This window comes from Coregonus clupeaformis, chromosome 16 (genome assembly GCF_020615455.1).
Source record: "Coregonus clupeaformis isolate EN_2021a chromosome 16, ASM2061545v1, whole genome shotgun sequence".
NCBI lineage: Eukaryota > Metazoa > Chordata > Actinopteri > Salmoniformes > Salmonidae > Coregonus > Coregonus clupeaformis.
Window position 1 is genome coordinate 20,936,964 of NC_059207.1, and position 17,172 is coordinate 20,954,135.

At 42.2% G+C, this 17,172-nt stretch overlaps 1 protein-coding gene across 1 annotated transcript in view; it reads right to left on the reverse strand.

Annotated features, from left to right (window-relative positions):
* Nucleotides 1–4,528: 4,528 nt before the first annotated feature.
* LOC121584467 (39S ribosomal protein L1, mitochondrial) overlaps nucleotides 4,529–17,172 on the reverse strand; it is a 30,196-nt gene continuing 17,552 nt past the window's right edge. Inside the window, exons 5-9 of the mRNA XM_041900354.2 lie at nucleotides 15,036–15,107; nucleotides 14,806–14,917; nucleotides 13,727–13,824; nucleotides 8,754–8,835; nucleotides 4,529–4,702 (exon numbers count right to left, since the gene is read on the reverse strand). Of these exons, the coding sequence (XP_041756288.1) occupies nucleotides 4,599–4,702; nucleotides 8,754–8,835; nucleotides 13,727–13,824; nucleotides 14,806–14,917; nucleotides 15,036–15,107 (468 nt within the window). The 3' untranslated portion in view covers nucleotides 4,529–4,598. The remainder of the gene's footprint in view (nucleotides 4,703–8,753; nucleotides 8,836–13,726; nucleotides 13,825–14,805; nucleotides 14,918–15,035; nucleotides 15,108–17,172) is intronic.

Sequence of the window (17,172 nt, forward strand, 5' to 3'; positions counted from 1 at the left end):
GGGCGGCCATAGTAGTGTTGTTTTAAAGGGGCGGCCATAGTAGTGTTGTTTTAAAGGGCGGCCATCGTAGTGTTGTTTTAAAGGGGCGGCCATAGTAGTGTTGTTTTAAAGGGGCGGCCATCGTAGTGTTGTTTTAAAGGGGCGGCCATAGTAGTGTTGTTTTAAAGGGGCGGCCATAGTAGTGTTGTTTTAAAGGGGCGGCCATAGTAGTAAGACTACCTTAGTCCACTGAGCTTGGCATTCTTTCAGATTTTAGGTCTCAAGTAAAAAAAACCTAAATATTTTTGGCTATTACAAAGCCTCACACATGCTTATAACAGGTAACAAAACATACCTGCAGGCTGTCAGTAAAGTGTGATACCCACAGGTCTCTCTCATTTATTGAATGAAAGTCTGACCGAGTCGCCCTGTGGGAGAGGGCACCAGATCCACAGCTAAGCCTTATTGCCCTATGCTCTTGCAGAAACGTCTTATTGTGGCCCCGACAGAAGTGGCCCCACATTTCAATGTCAGATGGAGGGGGTTATAATGCAATGTTTCCTCATTCGTTTGCCAGAACCGTGATAGAATAGCCTAGGGTTATTACATTTGGGTTGTAGTAAAACAAGTTTATTTAGGCATGGGTGTGAGTGACTCACTGTGAGGCATTTTATCAATTCAATCTGAATTGGAGACAGATTACAGATAAAGGCTGTGATTATAATCTGTCTGAACATTAATATTAATCACTCAGATCCTGATTCTGAAATGGGACATTTCTTCCCACAGGGAAAAGATAGCAAGGCAGCCAACTGGTTTAGATGTGATTATTAGACAGTGGTGCATACCTGTGTAATAACAAGTATTGCCTATTATTTAAAGTAAAAATGCCTTGAGTTCTATTTCAGAATGTCATTACTAAAGTTGCCCAACCAGATAGAACGTTTGATGCATAAGATATAGCTGGAGCCTAAACACAGTCAAATAGACTTCCTATTTGCAAACCTTGCGCAATAGACTAAATTATAAAGAATAGACTAATAGCCTATAACCTTTTTTTTGTATGTCTACTAGAGATGTTCTTTCCATAATCAATGAATAAATTGTTAATTCACTTGACTAAGAGCCAAAACACCCACCTTGTATTTCTGGAGCGGCGGTGAGTATTCCAGCCAAAGCGGCTACCAAGATCCATCGTGAACCCATGTTCACCGCATGCATACAAGGCATTAAATCCAACGGTGCTGAATGCAGTATCTTTCTAGTTCAAATCACACCGATTGTCAAATATAAATTATTGGTTCCCCGAAGTTTCAGATAAACAATAATACCGGGAAAAGTCAGCAGTGGATGTTTGACCGGGCTAGAGAATAGTTCGCATGTGGAGCTACGCGTAAAGACAGCAGGCAGGACAAACGGGAACCCTCTTTCTCCAGCTCTGAAAAACGGTGCGGGTCTTGACTCCGGAGTGAAGGAATGCAGACCCAACTGTTCGCGGCAGGCGAAACTTCAAAACGCAGGTGTCACCGGTCGTAGATTTAAAAGCTATACAGCATGACGACGGGCGAAAATCCCTCTGGAAACCATATAATTATCCACAGCTGCGTAAGAAGCGAGCCGACGCTGTAAAGTTACTTGCTATGCAGCCTCTCCTCTCTCCAAGCCCACTTACTCCACCGGGAGGATTAAACGCTGTAGGGATATACATGTATGATGTGCGTATGCTCACAATGAATAAAAGATCAAGCTGTGCATATGCTTCACTTTGAAAACTACAGCTATTTTACATCTCTCTCATTCCGATAACGTCATGCTTGAACGGGGCCAATACCCTAGGCTACCACTATAATGTTATGAGGTCTATTAGGGGCAATGGTGTAAGAAGACATTAACACTACTTTGGGAAGACCTGTATTGTAGCTATTGTATGTTTAGGCATTAGGCATAAATGCCTATAGTGTTTAGGCATTAGGCATAAAGAACATTGGCTACTGGATTAAATTACCACTTATGCTCAATCACAGTCAATTCAGTCTGAGGACAGTCTGAGCTGAGATTCCTCAGCCGTCACATTGGAGCAACCTGATCTTCATTCAATGGGAAATCGCTTTTGTCCCAAGCCATTGGAAGCCAAAAAAAAATTTTATCCGAAAGACTCGTGGCCTTTTCCATTTCAAAACAACAGTTTCCACCACTGCCCCCATGCATGTGTGAGATCCACAGCGTTCTCTCCAAGTGAAGTTGGCCGTGTGCATAGCTGCGGTAAGTAGGGAAGTAGGGGGGCTCAGGGTGCTGCAGAACCCCCTGAAACATCCGGAAACGTTTTTATTATGATTAAATATTATTATTTTCACAAAAGTAGTGCACTGGGCCTTTACTAGTTCTGTATTAGAGGACCGATATAGCCATCTGTAGCTGGGGCACCCCTAAACATCTTCCCTGTGGCTTTGGCTATGAGCAATGGAAAATGCTATTAAAAATAAGCAATATATAATTGGGATAGCCTTCTTTCCAAATGCATCACCCTAAAAGTGATCTGAACTATTGTCTATCCAAAAGCCATCATTGTGAATCCCCTGATTTTGGCACCTGTTTATTTGTTCACGTTCACTAAGTGATTACATCCAGACAGCTGATATACAGTTGAAGTCGGAAGTTTACGTACACTTAGGTTGGAGTCGTTAAAACTCGTTTTTCAACCACTCCACAAATTTCTTGTTAACAAACTATAGTTTTGGCAAGTCGTTTAGGACATCTACTTTGTGCATGACACAAGTAATTTTTCCACCAATTGTTTACAGACAGATTATTTCACTGTATCACAATTCCAGTGGGTCATACGTTTACATACACTAAGTTGATGGTGCCTTTAAACAGCTTGCAAAATTCCAGAATATGATGTCATGGCTTTAGAAGCTTCTGATATGCTAATTGACATAATTTGAGTCAATTGGAGGTGTACCTGTGGGTGTATTTCAAGGCCTACCTTCAAACTCAGTGCCTCTGTGCTTGACATCATGGGAAAATCAAAAGAAATCAGCCAAGACCTCAGAAAAAAATTGTGTAGACCTCCACAAGTCTGGTTCATCCTTGGGAGCAATTTCCAAACGCCTGAAGGTACCACGTTCATCTGTACAAACAATAGTACGCAAATATAAACACCATGGGACCACGCAGCCATCATACCGCTCAGGAAGGAGCCACGTTCTGTCTCCTAGAGATGGTGCGAAAAGTGCAAATCAATCCCAGAACAACAGCAAAGGACCTTGTGAAGATGCTGGAGGAAACAGGTACAAAAGTATCTATATCCACAGTAAAACAAGTCCTATATCGACATAACCTGAAAGGCCGCTCAGCAAGGAAGAAGCCACTGCTCCAAAACCACCATAAAAACGCCAGACTACGGTTTGCAACTGCACATGGGGACAAAGATCGTACTTTTTGGAGAAATGTCCTCTGGTCTGATGAAACAAAAATATAACTGTTTGCCCATAACGATCATCGTTATGTTTGGAGGAAAAAGGGGGTACCTTGCAAGCCGAAGAACACCATCCCAACCGTGAAGCACGGGGTGGCAGCATCATGATGTGGGGGTGCTTTGCTGCAGGAGGGACTGGTGCACTTCACAAAATAGATCGCATCATGAGGAAGGGAAATCATGTGGATATATTGAAGCAACATCTCAAGACATCAGTCAGGAAGTTAAAGCTTGGTCGAAAATGGGTCTTCCAAATGGACAATGACCCCAAGCATACTTCCAAATTTGTGGCAAAATGCCTTAAGGACAACAAAGTCAAGATATTGGAGTGGCCATCACAAAGCCCTGACCTCAATCCTATAGAAAATTTAAGGGCAGAACTGAAAAAGCATGTGCGAGCAAGGAGGCCTACAAACCTGACTCAGTTACACCAGCTCTGTCAGGAGGAATGGGCCAAAATTCACCCAATTTATTGTGGGAAGCTTGTGGAAGGCTACCCGAAACGTTTGACCCAAGTTAAGCAATTTAAAGACAATGCTACCAAATATTAATTGAGTGTATGTAAACTTCTGACCCACTGGCAATCATTCTCTCTACTATTATTCTGACATATCACATTCTTAAAATAAAGTGGTGATCCTAATTGACCTAAAACTGGGAATCTTTACTAGGATTAAATGTCAGGAATTGTGAAAAACTGAGTTTAAATGTATTTGGCTAAGGTGTATGTAAACTTCCGACTTCAACTGTATAAGTGAGGCTCAGACTTGGGCATACCACAATAAGTTGTCCTTTTGTACATGTTCATACTGCCATCTGGTGTTGCAGAGAGGAACTGTATTCAGTCAGTGTACCATTGAATCATTCCCTGGACTATACAATATTCTATTCTATTAATAGCAATATATTTAAGTGTTAGTTATTTAGCAGACTCTTATCCAGTAACCTCCTTCGACCATCCTTTACTCACAACATCACATTCTATTTCACATTCCATACCAGGCAACTTATTATCCAGAGCGATTTAAAGTCAATTCTAAATATGAAAATGTCCACAAGACAGTCAGTAAATCCATAATATCCTTCATACTTTATTCAATACATTATACACAGTCAGTAATACATAAAATCACAAGCACTTTCAAACATCCTTTTTCGTTGGGGTTTTCTCTACAAGTTCTTCACTCTTAAAGAGCAGGCCTTCACTCGTCTGACTGCTGACGATCGCTCGCTCTATGAAATGTCCTGTGGAGGCAACCAGAAGAGAGACAGGGTGTCAGGTATATCTTGCCACAGCGCCTAGGTCTATTCCATTGGTAGTGCCTGAACCACATACGCCCCAGAGCGTCGGGGGTTCAATCCCCACATGTGCCTTCCTGTCCTTTACCTCTAACCAGTCTTTAAAATGTTCCTTTATTTCACAGCAAAGTGCTGACCTTCCTCTTACCTATAACCTGCCTTCCCATTTCATCCCTTCATAATAATAAACATACATCAAAAATATTCTGGGTTCTAAGTAGGGAATTCCATAAGGATGTCCCTATAGACAGGAGTACTAGTCTTCTGGGTTCTAAGTAGGGAATTCCATAAGGATGTCCATATAGACAGGAGTACTAGTCTTCTGGGTTCTAAGTAGGGAATTCCATAAGGATGTCCCTATAGACAGGAGTACTAGTCTTCTGGGTTCTAAGTAGGGAATTCCATAAGGATGTCCCTATAGACAGGAGTACTAGTCTTCTGGGTTCTAAGTAGGGAATTCCATAAGGATGTCCCTATAGACAGGAGTCCTAGTCTTCTGGGTTCTAAAGGCAACTGAACAGAGGTGCGGAGACACATCAACAGGATAGTGCCTATATACTGTATAGTTCACTAGGTTTAACTAGAGCCCTATGGGCCCTCCTCAAAAGTAGTGCACTAAATAGGAAATAGCGTGCCACTTGGGACCGCTCGACTAAATCAATCTCGGTCGACCAACAGCCTATCAACCAAACAATCTACCAGTGGACTAAATGGGGTCAGCACTAACGGCCAGTGGACTAAATGGGGTCAGCACTAACGGCCAGTGGACTAAATGGGGTCAGCACTAATGGCCAGTGGACTAAATGGGGTCAGCACTAATGGCCAGTGGACTAAATGGGGTCAGCACTAACGGCCAGTGGACTAAATGGGGTCAGCACTAACGGCCAGTGGACTAAATGGGGTCAGCACTAACGGCCAGTGGACTAAATGGGGTCAGCACTAACGGCTAGTGGACTAAATGGGGTCAGCACTAACGGCCAGTGGACTAAATGGGGTCAGCACTAATGGCCAGTGGACTAAATGGGGTCAGCACTAATGGCCAGTGGACTAAATGGGGTCAGCACTAATGGCCAGTGGACTAAATGGGGTCAGCACTAATGGCCAGTGGACTAAATGGGGTCAGCACTAATGGCCAGTGGACTAAATGGGGTCAGCACTAATGGCCAGTGGACTAAATGGGGTCAGCACTAATGGCCACGCCATTTTGATCCCCAGTTACATTGTTTAAGGGATATATCAGTGAAGACCACCTCTTCCAGATCAATAGGAGATACCATATTACATTGTTTAAGGGATATATCAGTGAAGAACACCTCTTCCAGATCAATAGGAGACACCACATTTCTCTCTACACTCAGCCAGGGGCCAGAAGAATCATGTCTAAACCAATTTAGGATGGTTCATTTTATAATTTGAGATTAAGCTGAATTTGTCTACGATCTTCAATGCGTTTGGGAGTGATTGAGATACATTGTCTAGATATAGTCAAATATCGTCTATGTATAATGAGATGACGTCATCAGTAGATTTGAGGGAAATGTGTGTTATTTCCATCGATTGACGAATTGCCTGGACAAGGGGTTCCACGGATAATAAAAATAGCAAAGGAGAAATTGGATCGCTTTGTCTGCTGCTTCTAGTGATGCTGAACGGAGCGGAGCAGATATTGCCTGTTATAACTATGGCTGAGGGATTGGGATATAGTATTTTAATCATATTAATGAAATTGGAGCCAATTCCCATATGTTCCAAGACAGACCAGAGATATGTCCATACTAGTCTATCAAAAGCTTTTTCTGCATTGAGAGATAGTACAGCCCAAGGACCTGTTTTTTCTGATGAAGCATTTAAGAGATGTAATAGTCGGAGGTTATCCGAGGATAAACGTTTAACGAACCCGCTTTGGTCCGTGTGGATCAATTTGGGTAACTAAGTCTCAAACAGGACGACAACATTTTGGAAAACAGTTTAATCTCTGTGTTTATTAAAGATAGGGGGCGATAGTGAGAACACTGGCTGGCATCATTACCTTTTTTTATCAAAGCTAAACCACATCTCTCCTAAATGAACCTTTGTGAACTGCTGTGTTAATTATTTCGAGCAATAGTGGAACTAATTGATCCCAACATTTTAAATAGACCTCAGAATGAATACCGTCCAATCCAGGTGATTTGCCTTTATTCATTCTATCCAGTGTCCTTTTGAGATAATTGAGAGATTGTGTCTCCAAGCGAGATTGCTTCCACTGCTGAGAGAAGACGAGTTCTAAATTCTTTTAGAAATGACTTAGTCTGGCTTGGTTTGGATTTACAATCAGAAGTGTAAAGTTCTTTATAGAAGCAGGAAAATCTTTGATTGATTCATTTGGGTTCTGATAGTAATTCTCCTGTTTCAGATTCAATAGTTGCTATATCAGCTAATTAATTATTACTGCGTAGCTTGTTGGCCAGTAAACGACTGGGAGGATTACCATGGAAGTAATGGTTGAGTCTAACTCGATGGATGGCAAATTCTGCTCTCTGTCTCATCAAATTAAGTTCATAAATATTTTTAAAAGATGATGTTAGTTATTAGAACTTCACTTCACACAGGTGTACAGATCCCCAGGTGTGTTGGATCTAGTGTCTGTGGGTGTGTGTTATATGTGTGTGTGTGTGTGTGTGTATGCGTGTCAAACGAAAAACTCAACGAGGTGGTTAAAGGCGGCTGTCCGTCAGATCAAACAATAAATTGCATTCCTCTCGCCCACACCAAATCGCTTCAGATACATTCTTATCTGAGTTCTCACAACATACCTGTGGTCACACAAATTGAAACCTATTCCCTGTATAGTGCACTACTGTTGACCAGGACACACAGGGCTTCTGTCAAAAGTAGTGCACTATATAAGGAATAGGGTCCCATTTGGGACGCTTCCTGTTTCTCATAATGACATACCGCTCTTTCTGTCAGAAAACCTCATTATAAAAATGTGTGGGTTTGGTTTGTTTGGAGGCAAAAAGCACACCTATCTAGCACACTATCACATTGCATTTGCAAGGCTTTGTATTAAATAGTTTTGCCAGCCCAGTGCCGTGGAATGTGTAGTTCAATAACTATAATGAGAAATCATGGATGTGGAGTTCAATAACTATAATGAGAAATCATGGATGTGGGATGTGTAGTTCAATAACTATAATGAGAAATCATGGGATGTGGGATGTGTAGTTCAATAACTATAATGAGAAATCATGGATGTGGGATGTGTAGTTCAATAACTATAATGAAAAATCATGGGATGTGGGATGTGTAGTTCAATAACTATAATGAGAAATCATGGATGTGGGATGTGTAGTTCAATAACTATAATGAGAAATCATGGATGTGTAGTTCAATAACTATAATGAGAAATCATGGATGTGGGATGTGTAGTTCAATAACTATAATGAGAAATCATGGGATGTGGGATGTGTAGTTCAATAACTATAATGAGAAATCATGGATGTGGGATGTGTAGTTCAATAACTATAATGAGAAATCATGGATGTGGGATGTGTAGTTCAATAACTATAATGAGAAATCATGGAGCGATTAATAGCATTTAGCGCTGTTTTGAAGTTTAATCAATTCGCTGCCTAAATAAGTCCCTGAGAGCCCTGAAGCTGTCATTCTGTCACAGGGGACAGGGACTATACAGGTGTACATTGTTGTACTCGCATGTCTGAGGCAACCATAGAATTACATAAAGAATAATTCATAGGATCTCTGTGGAGGCAACTATATTTAAAATGTGTCAAATAAAATACAAATCATCATCATCATCATCATCGTGGTACGTACCAAAGATAACCAGCCGATGGGAACACACTTGCTGTGTGGGTGGTATCCAAGTTTGTATTGCTGAGGCACCATTCATATGAATTTTAACTCTAAAGCCCAATGTGATATATGACAGATTCACTTTAAAAGCCTGGTGTTTGTCAAATAAAATGTATTCATCCTCATGGTAGGTACATACCGAAGCTAGCCGGCCGGTGGGAGCAGACATCCTTGACGACAGTCTTTATGTTGGCTATAAGCTGCTCCTTGGGCATGTTCAGCTGTGGGTAGGAAAACAGGTAGACTCAGCGAAATGACGTTGCCACGAGCAGCAACGTAGACATTGTGATAAGCGAGATAATGTGATTTGTACCGAATACAAGGTGAAGTATTGGATTCTTTACACAACACACTAAGACAGGGATGGGCAACTGGCGCCCCATGGTAAAATAAATAATAATAAACAATAACAATAACAGGGGATGACTCATTCGAGGTCTCAACTTAAATGTTGAGAGTTAGAATAGTGGAATAGACAAGGTGCCATTTTGAAATGTGGTTGTACATCGGCAGTATCTCTTGTTATGTCAGTCACTGACAGTCACTCAATTAGCCCATGAAAGCAATCTTTGCTAATATATACACTTACAAGACCACCAGGCTTGATTGAGTGGGCTGATTGAGTGGGCTGTTTTAGTGGGCTGATTGAGTGGGCTGATTGAGTGGGCTGATTGAGTGGGCTGTTTTAGTGGGCTGATTGAGTGGGCTGTTTTAGTGGGCTGTTTTAGTGGGCTGATTGAGTGGGCTATTGAGTGGGCTGATTGAGTGGGCTGATTGAGTGGGCTGATTGAGTGGGCTGATTGAGTGGGCTGATTGAGTGGGCTGATTGAGTGGGCTGTTTTAGTGGGCTGATTGAGTGGGCTGTTTTAGTGGGCTGATTGAGTGGGCTGTTTTAGTGGGCTGATTGAGTGGGCTGATTGAGTGGGCTGATTGAGTGGGCTGATTGAGTGGGCTGATTGAGTGGGCTGATTGAGTGGGCTGTTTGAGTGGGCTGTTTGAGTGGGCTGATTGAGTGGGCTGATTGAGTGGGCTGATTGAGTGGGCTGATTGAGTGGGCTGATTGAGTGGGCTGTTTTAGTGGGCTGATTGAGTGGGCTGATTGAGTGGGCTGATTTGTCGTAATAGTAATGTGGTGCCTGCATTTCCTTAAACTTTTATTTTATAAAATACGTCATTGAGAATTTTCTTTCTTTCATAATAACTTTTTTTGGTCAACATAACAACTGGTGGTGTTGGACACAGTCACTCATAAAGATAGGAGCTAGCCTGTCTGCATTCCTGATTACTGTAACCGCTAGCTTACCTATAGAATACTGACATAAGCTCAGAATCACTTGTGTGCAAACATGGTCCTGTTATATCAATTGCTGTGCTCATCAATGGACAGTTCATTACCTCTGTCAGATGAATATGGAGCTTAAAGTGATGTTTGTATTTATTTTCGCAATAAAGATGGTGACGGTACAATACTATACATTTACAATAGGCCTATATCTAAAACTACACACAGCCTAATGAGATATATACAGTGCATTCAGAAAGTATTCAGACTTTTTCCGCATTTTGTTAGATTAGACTTATTCTAAAATGGATTAAATTGTTTTTTTCCCCCTCATCAATCTACACAATATTTTTTAAAAACATTTTAGTCATTTAGCAGACGCTCTTATCCAGAGCGACTTACAGTTAGTGAATGAATACATGTTTTTTTGTTTGTTTTAAATATTAACAACTGATATACCAGAGGGAAGTGAAAAACCAGAAACCCATTTAAGCCAATATGGAGTAAACTGGAAAAATCTTCCCTGATCTCTCTTAAAACAATCGAGCAAGCTCCAGAAAAATGTAGCCTTCTCATTAACTATTCACATACATTATTGACTGTCACATTAGGTGGCTCAGCGAGCAAGGCATGAAGTGGCACAAACTGCTCAGTGTTCAGTGCCAGCAGAGGACCTGAACTACTTCTCTCCCTGACATCCACTTCGGTGGAAACGACTTGGCATACACCAAGAGGACAGCAGACGCGCTGATTGAGGTGGTCATCCGAATGTTTCGCGCACAGCGGACGAGCTGGATGTTCCAGTGGGACCAGAAGATAAACAAGGTCATAAAGAAGGCCCGGTGCTCCGTCAATCAGCTGGTGTACACAATCCGCAGTGTGTCCCTGGGATGTACCGTAGGATTGGAGAGTCCAGTGCCACTTGCGTGTGCGCACCGGTGTGTGTGTGTGTGTGTGTGTGTGTGTGGTGTGTGTCGGGACAGCGGGCAGCATAATGTGTTTGTTGTTCATTCACTCAGTACTGACTGAACGTTTATTTCTCTTGTTTGGTTAAAATAAATAGTCTAAAACAGATGACATGTTGAAAACAGTCACATAGCAAACCGAGTTAGCAAGCATGGAGTTCTCTTTTGACTGCACAAAGGTCGTGCAAGCAAGCAAGCAAGCAATGATGTTGGCGTTGTTTAAAGTGGGTGCACTCGCAACCCCTAGCTACTTTTTACTTGGAATGGCGACTTCAGGTTTTCGGGAATAAACTGAAAAGTAACTTGACACTGTCAATCAGTCAGCGCACATTTGGATTATAATGACAATAACACAATTGCATTGACAGAGGGAATCAATGCATAAAGTTAGGGCTGTAATGTTAGCTAGCTACATTGCCAAGCAATCCAGTGACTATATAATAATAATAATAATAATAATAATAATAATAATAATAATGCCATTTAGCAGACGCTTTTATCCAAAGCGACATTTTTACGTATGGGTGGTCCCGGGGATTGAACCCACTACCCTGGCGTTACAAGCGCCATGCTCTACCAATTGAGCTACAGAGGACCATACTAGTGTATGGAGTAACGTAAGCGAACGTTAGATGAGCAATGCCCATTGCATGTATTATACATGAGCACTGTGGCAGTTTCCTAAAGTATGGTGTTGATTATGAACTTTCCTTAGCTAGGTGTTCTTTGTGGAAGAATGTGGGATAGCTACATTGTCAACATTGAGTTGTGCCGGTGTATGATCCATCCATATACCCTCCCCTCGAGATACTACCCTTCTGAAATGCCTATAATCTAAAGCTGTGAGAAATCCTCGCCCAAGAACTGCCAGATCCCTACATTTGTTTTGTTAAAGTTTGTATTTTTTGTTTTTAAAGTGACTGATTCTACTTGTAATGAAAAGCACTTTGTAAAATAAATATATTACTATTATACAGCTAACGTTACAACAGCCTTGTTGGCTTGTAGCTAGCTAACATTACAACAGCCTGGTTGGCTTGTAGCTAGCTAACATTACAACAGCCTGGTTGGCTTGTAGCTAGCTAACATTACAACAGCCTGGTTGGCTTGTAGCTAGCTAACATTACAACAGCCTGGTTGGCTTGTAGCTAGCTAACATTACAACAGCCTGGTTGGCTTGTAGCTAGCTAACATTACAACAGCCTGGTTGGCTTGTAGCTAGCTAACATTACAACAGCCTGGTTGGCTTGTAGCTAGCTAACATTACAACAGCCTGGTTGGCTTGTAGCTAGCTAACATTACAACAGCCTGGTTGGCTTGTAGCTAGCTAACATTACAACAGCCTGGTTGGCTTGTAGCTAGCTAACATTACAACAGCCTGGTTGGCTTGTAGCTAGCTAACATTACAACAGCCTGGTTGGCTTGTAGCTAGCTAACATTACAACAGCCTGGTTGGCTTGTAGCTAGCTAATGTTACAACAGCCTGGTTGGCTTGTAGCTAGCTAACATTACAACAGCCTGGTTGGCTTGTAGCTAGCTAACATTACAACAGCCTGGTTGGCTTGTAGCTAGCTAATGTTACAACAGCCTGGTTGGCTTGTAGCTAGCTAATGTTACAACAGCCTTTTTGGCTTGTAGCTAGCTAATGTTACAACAGCCTTGTTTGCTTGTAGCTAGCTAACGTTACAACAGCCTGGTTGGCTTGTAGCTAGCTAATGTTACAACAGCCTGGTTGGCTTGTAGCTAGCTAACATTACAACAGCCTGGTTGGCTTGTAGCTAGCTAACGTTACAACAGCCTTGTTGGCTTGTAGCTAGCTAATGTTACAACAGCCTTGTTGGCTTGTAGCTAGCTAATTTTACAACAGCCGTGTAGCTAGCTAACGTTACAACAGCTGTGTAGCTAGCTAATGTTACAACAGCCTTCTTGGCTTGTAGCTAGCCAATGTTACTGGCTAACGTTAGTTGGCTAGCTAACTGGCAATAGCAGCCACGGATGTTAGCCATCTTATTTGTGCTTATTTGTTTGTGCTCTGATTTCAAGGCCAACAGTTTACACATATATCTTCCATAGCTAAATATAGCTACCTTCCTTTGCTTGTAGCTTTCCTCTCATACGACTGATGTTAACTAGCTACTAACTAGCTACTACTGTTGCCCATGTGTTTTGGTCCGGTTTTAGAACTCGTGAGATTCGGCTGAAAAGATGTTAGCATTGTCAGAAATGTTACAAAAAAAAGGTAGCACATCGTTGGTTCATAATGGACAGAAATGAGCACGAGAGCGATAAATTATACATTTAATAAAAACCGTTGCACCTACAAATGTAGTCAATCTGACATTATTTTAATCCAAGGGTCACTATATGGATGCTATAGTCTGGTTTTAATCCGACGTCTAGAATTTGAGCATGTGGGTGCAGAAAATACTCTGAAAACTAAATTGCTAATGACCCTGTTAAATTATCTGGAATGTGTTTCTCGGTAACGGCCGGACAGCTCATGACGAGAGGTGGTGAGAGTGTGTTGTGTACCTCCTAGTTGATTTGCGAATTTTCAACAACATTGGTGTCATATTGGCTTAGATATGATGGTAGGGAGATTTTAATTGAACATTGGGCAATCGCCCCCACAACAATTACACTGTAGTTACTCTAGAACAGGAATACAGCATGTTAGTAACGTATGAATCTGGTAGACATTTTTGGTATGTGAAGATTACACACATATGCTTATGGTTTGGGTGTATGAATGATTGTAGGCAATTCCCAACGCCTTCAGACTTATCGTGTCTACACTAGTGATGACAGTGGTCCTTCAGACTTACCGTGCCAACTCTAGTGATGACAGTGTTCCTTCAGACTTACCGTGCCGACTCTAGTGATGACAGAGTCATTCTCCACTATGTACTCATGGCCAGTCTTGAACAACTCCAGCATCTTGGGAATGTCGACTCCAACCGACCCTGAAAGGGTGAGAGAGAGTGAGAAACATGGTTATCATGTACTCCTAACTTCTACCTCTCTGAGCCTGGTTCCTCTCAAGTAAAGCTGGGGCGATAAACCGAAAATTATGACACCGACCATAACGATCACTTATCGCAGGCATTTTGCCGATATCGTTCATTATGATAAGTAGCCTATACTAAAGAAATGTGAAGTTTCAAAGTAAATACATTTGCTAATATGAGTGATATTTAAATGGGACAATTGATGGCTACAACCATCAAACTAGCAGTATTTCAAAAACTGTGGTGCAGATTAAATGTTAGAAACCTAAAATGTATCATCTCATCAATTCAGGCAATTTGTCACAATATGGATTTTTGTCCATATCGCCCCGCTCTACTCTCAACGTTTCTTTCTTCCAGGGAGTTTCTTCACCACTGTGCTTCTGCTTGCTCTTTGGGGGTTCTAAGGCCGGGTTACTGTAATGCACTTTCGTCAAATGTAAAAGAGGACTATACAGTGGGGGAAAAAAGTATTTAGTCAGCCACCAATTGTGCAAGTTCTCCCACTTAAAAAGATGAGAGAGGCCTGTAATTTTCATCATAGGTACACGTCAACTATGACAATCCAGAGGAGATCTGCATGGAGGAATGGGCCAAAATACCAGCAACAGTGTGTGAAAACCTTGTGAAGACTTACAGAAAACGTTTGACCTGTGTCATTGCCAACAAAGGGTATATAACAAAGTATTGAGAAACTTTTGTTATTCCACCATAATTTGCAAATAAATTAATTACAAATCCTACAATGTGATTTTCTGGATTTTTCTTTCTCAATTTGTCTGTCATAGTTGACGTGTACCTATGATGAAAATTACAGGCCTCTCCCATCTTTTTAAGTGGGAGAACTTGCACAATTGGTGGCTGACTAAATACTTTTTTTCCCCCACTGTATATGTAAATACATTTTGATTGATTGATTACGGGAGTGTGACCTACCTCTCTTGTTCTTAGGGAACTTCTTGCGTAGTTTGTTCTTCAGAGGCAGTAGTTTGGAGATCATGTCTGGAACGGCTACGTAGAAGTCTGCATCCACTTCATCATCTAAGATCTACAATCATTAAGGACAACAGGTTGAGACATTAACTAAAACAAATGTGTGTGTGGGGGGAGGGGAGAGAGAGAGAGAGAGAGAGAGAGAGAGAGAGAGAGAGACTTGTGAAACTCACTCTCTGCACAAGGTCGGCCCCTCCCACAAACGCTGCTCCGTTCTCCTGGGCTACTTTAACTTGATCAGGATTCTGTACAGAAACAGACAGACACAAAGAAACAGTGTCCTTTATTTACATAGTATCACCGTATGAGCACAATGCATGGGACCTTTCCTGACATAGGGATCTATGAACGTAACTCACAATCACACTAACATGTCAAAATCACAGTTCATTCGTCACGTGCAGCAGGATACAGCAGGTGTAAACGGTACAGTGAAATGCTTACTTGCAATTCAACAGTGTTATGGAACGTTACATTAAGTGTGTTTATTTTAACTAAGAATTCACCCTGACGAGTCTAATAAAATATATTCATATAATAAACTCAGCAAAAAAAAGGAACGTCCCTTTTTCAGGACCCTGTCTTTGAAAGATAATTCGTAAAAATCCAAATAACTTCACAGATCTTCATTGTAAAGGTTTTAAACACTGTTTCCCATGCTTGTTCAATGAACCATAAACAATTTATGAACATGCACCTGTGGAACGGTCGTTAAGACACTAACAGCTTACAGACGGTGGGAAATTAAGGTCACAGTTATGAAAACTTAGGACACTAAAAGAGGCCTTTCTACTGACTCTGAAAAACACCAAAAGAAAGATGCCCAGGGTTCCTGCTCATCTACGTGAACGTGCCTTAGGCATGCTGCAAAGAGGCATGAGGACTGCAGATGTGGCCAGGGCAATAAATTGCAATGTCCGTACTGTGAGACACCTAAGACAGCGCTACAGGGAGACAGGACGGACAGCTGATCGTCCTCGCAGTGGCAGACCACGTGTAACACCACCTGCACAGGATCGGTACATCCGAACATCACACCTGCGGAACAGGTACAGGATGGCAACAACAACTGCCCGAGTTACACCAGGAACGCACAATCCCTCCATCAGTGCTCAGACTGTCCGTAATAGGCTGAGAGAGGCTGGACTGAGGGCTTGTAGGCCTGTTGTAAGCAGGTCCTCACCAGACATCACCGGCAACTACGTCGCCTATGGGCACAAACCCACCGTCGCTGGACCAGACAGGACTGGCAAAAAGTGCTCTTCACTGACGAGTCACGGATTTGTCTCACATGGTGTGATGGTCGGATTTGCGTTTATCGTCCAAGGAATGAGCATTACACCGAGGCCTGTACTCTGGAGTAGGATTGATTTGGAGGTGGAGGGTCCGTCATGGTCTGGGGCGGTGTGTCACAGCATCATCGGACTGAGCTTGTTGTCATTGCAGGCAATCTCAACACTGTGCGTTACAGGGAAGACATCCTCCTCCCTCATGTGGTACCCTTCCTGCAGGCTCATCCTGACATGACCCTCCAGCATGACAATGCCACCAGCCATACTGCTCGTTCTGTACGTGATTTAATAATAATATTATAATAATAATATGCCATTTAGCAGACGCTTTTATCCAAAGCGACTTACAGTCATGCGTGCATACATTTTTACGTATGGGTGGTCCCGGGGATCGAACCCACTACCCTGGCTTTACAAGCGCCATGCTCTACGATTTCCTGCAAGACAGGAATTATAGTGTTCTGCCATGGCCAGCGAAGAGCCCGGATCTCAATCCCATTGAGCACGTCTGGGACCTGTTGGATCGGAGGGTGAGGGCTAGGGCCATTCCCCGCAGAAATGTCCGGGAACTTGCAGGTGCCTTGGTGGAAGAGTGGGGTAACATCTCACAGCAAGAACTGGCAAATCTGGTGCAGTCCATGAGGAGGAGATGCACTGCAGTACTTAATGCAGCTGGTGGCCACACCAGATACTGACTGTTACTTTAGATTTTGACCCCCCCCCTTTGTTCAGGGACACATTATTCAATTTATGTTAGTTACATGTCTGTGGAACTTGTTCAGTTTGTGTCAGTTGTTGAATCCTGTTATGTTCATACAAATATTTACACACGTTTGGTTTGCTGAAAATAAACGCAGTTGACAGTGAGAGGACGTTTCTTTTTTTGCTGAGTTTATATGCCACTTAGCAGACGTTTACAGTACAGTGAGTGCATACATGTTTTGTATGCGTAATGTGGGAATTGAACCCACGACCTTGATGTTGCTAGCGACACTTTCTTACTAACTCAGGCTGAAAC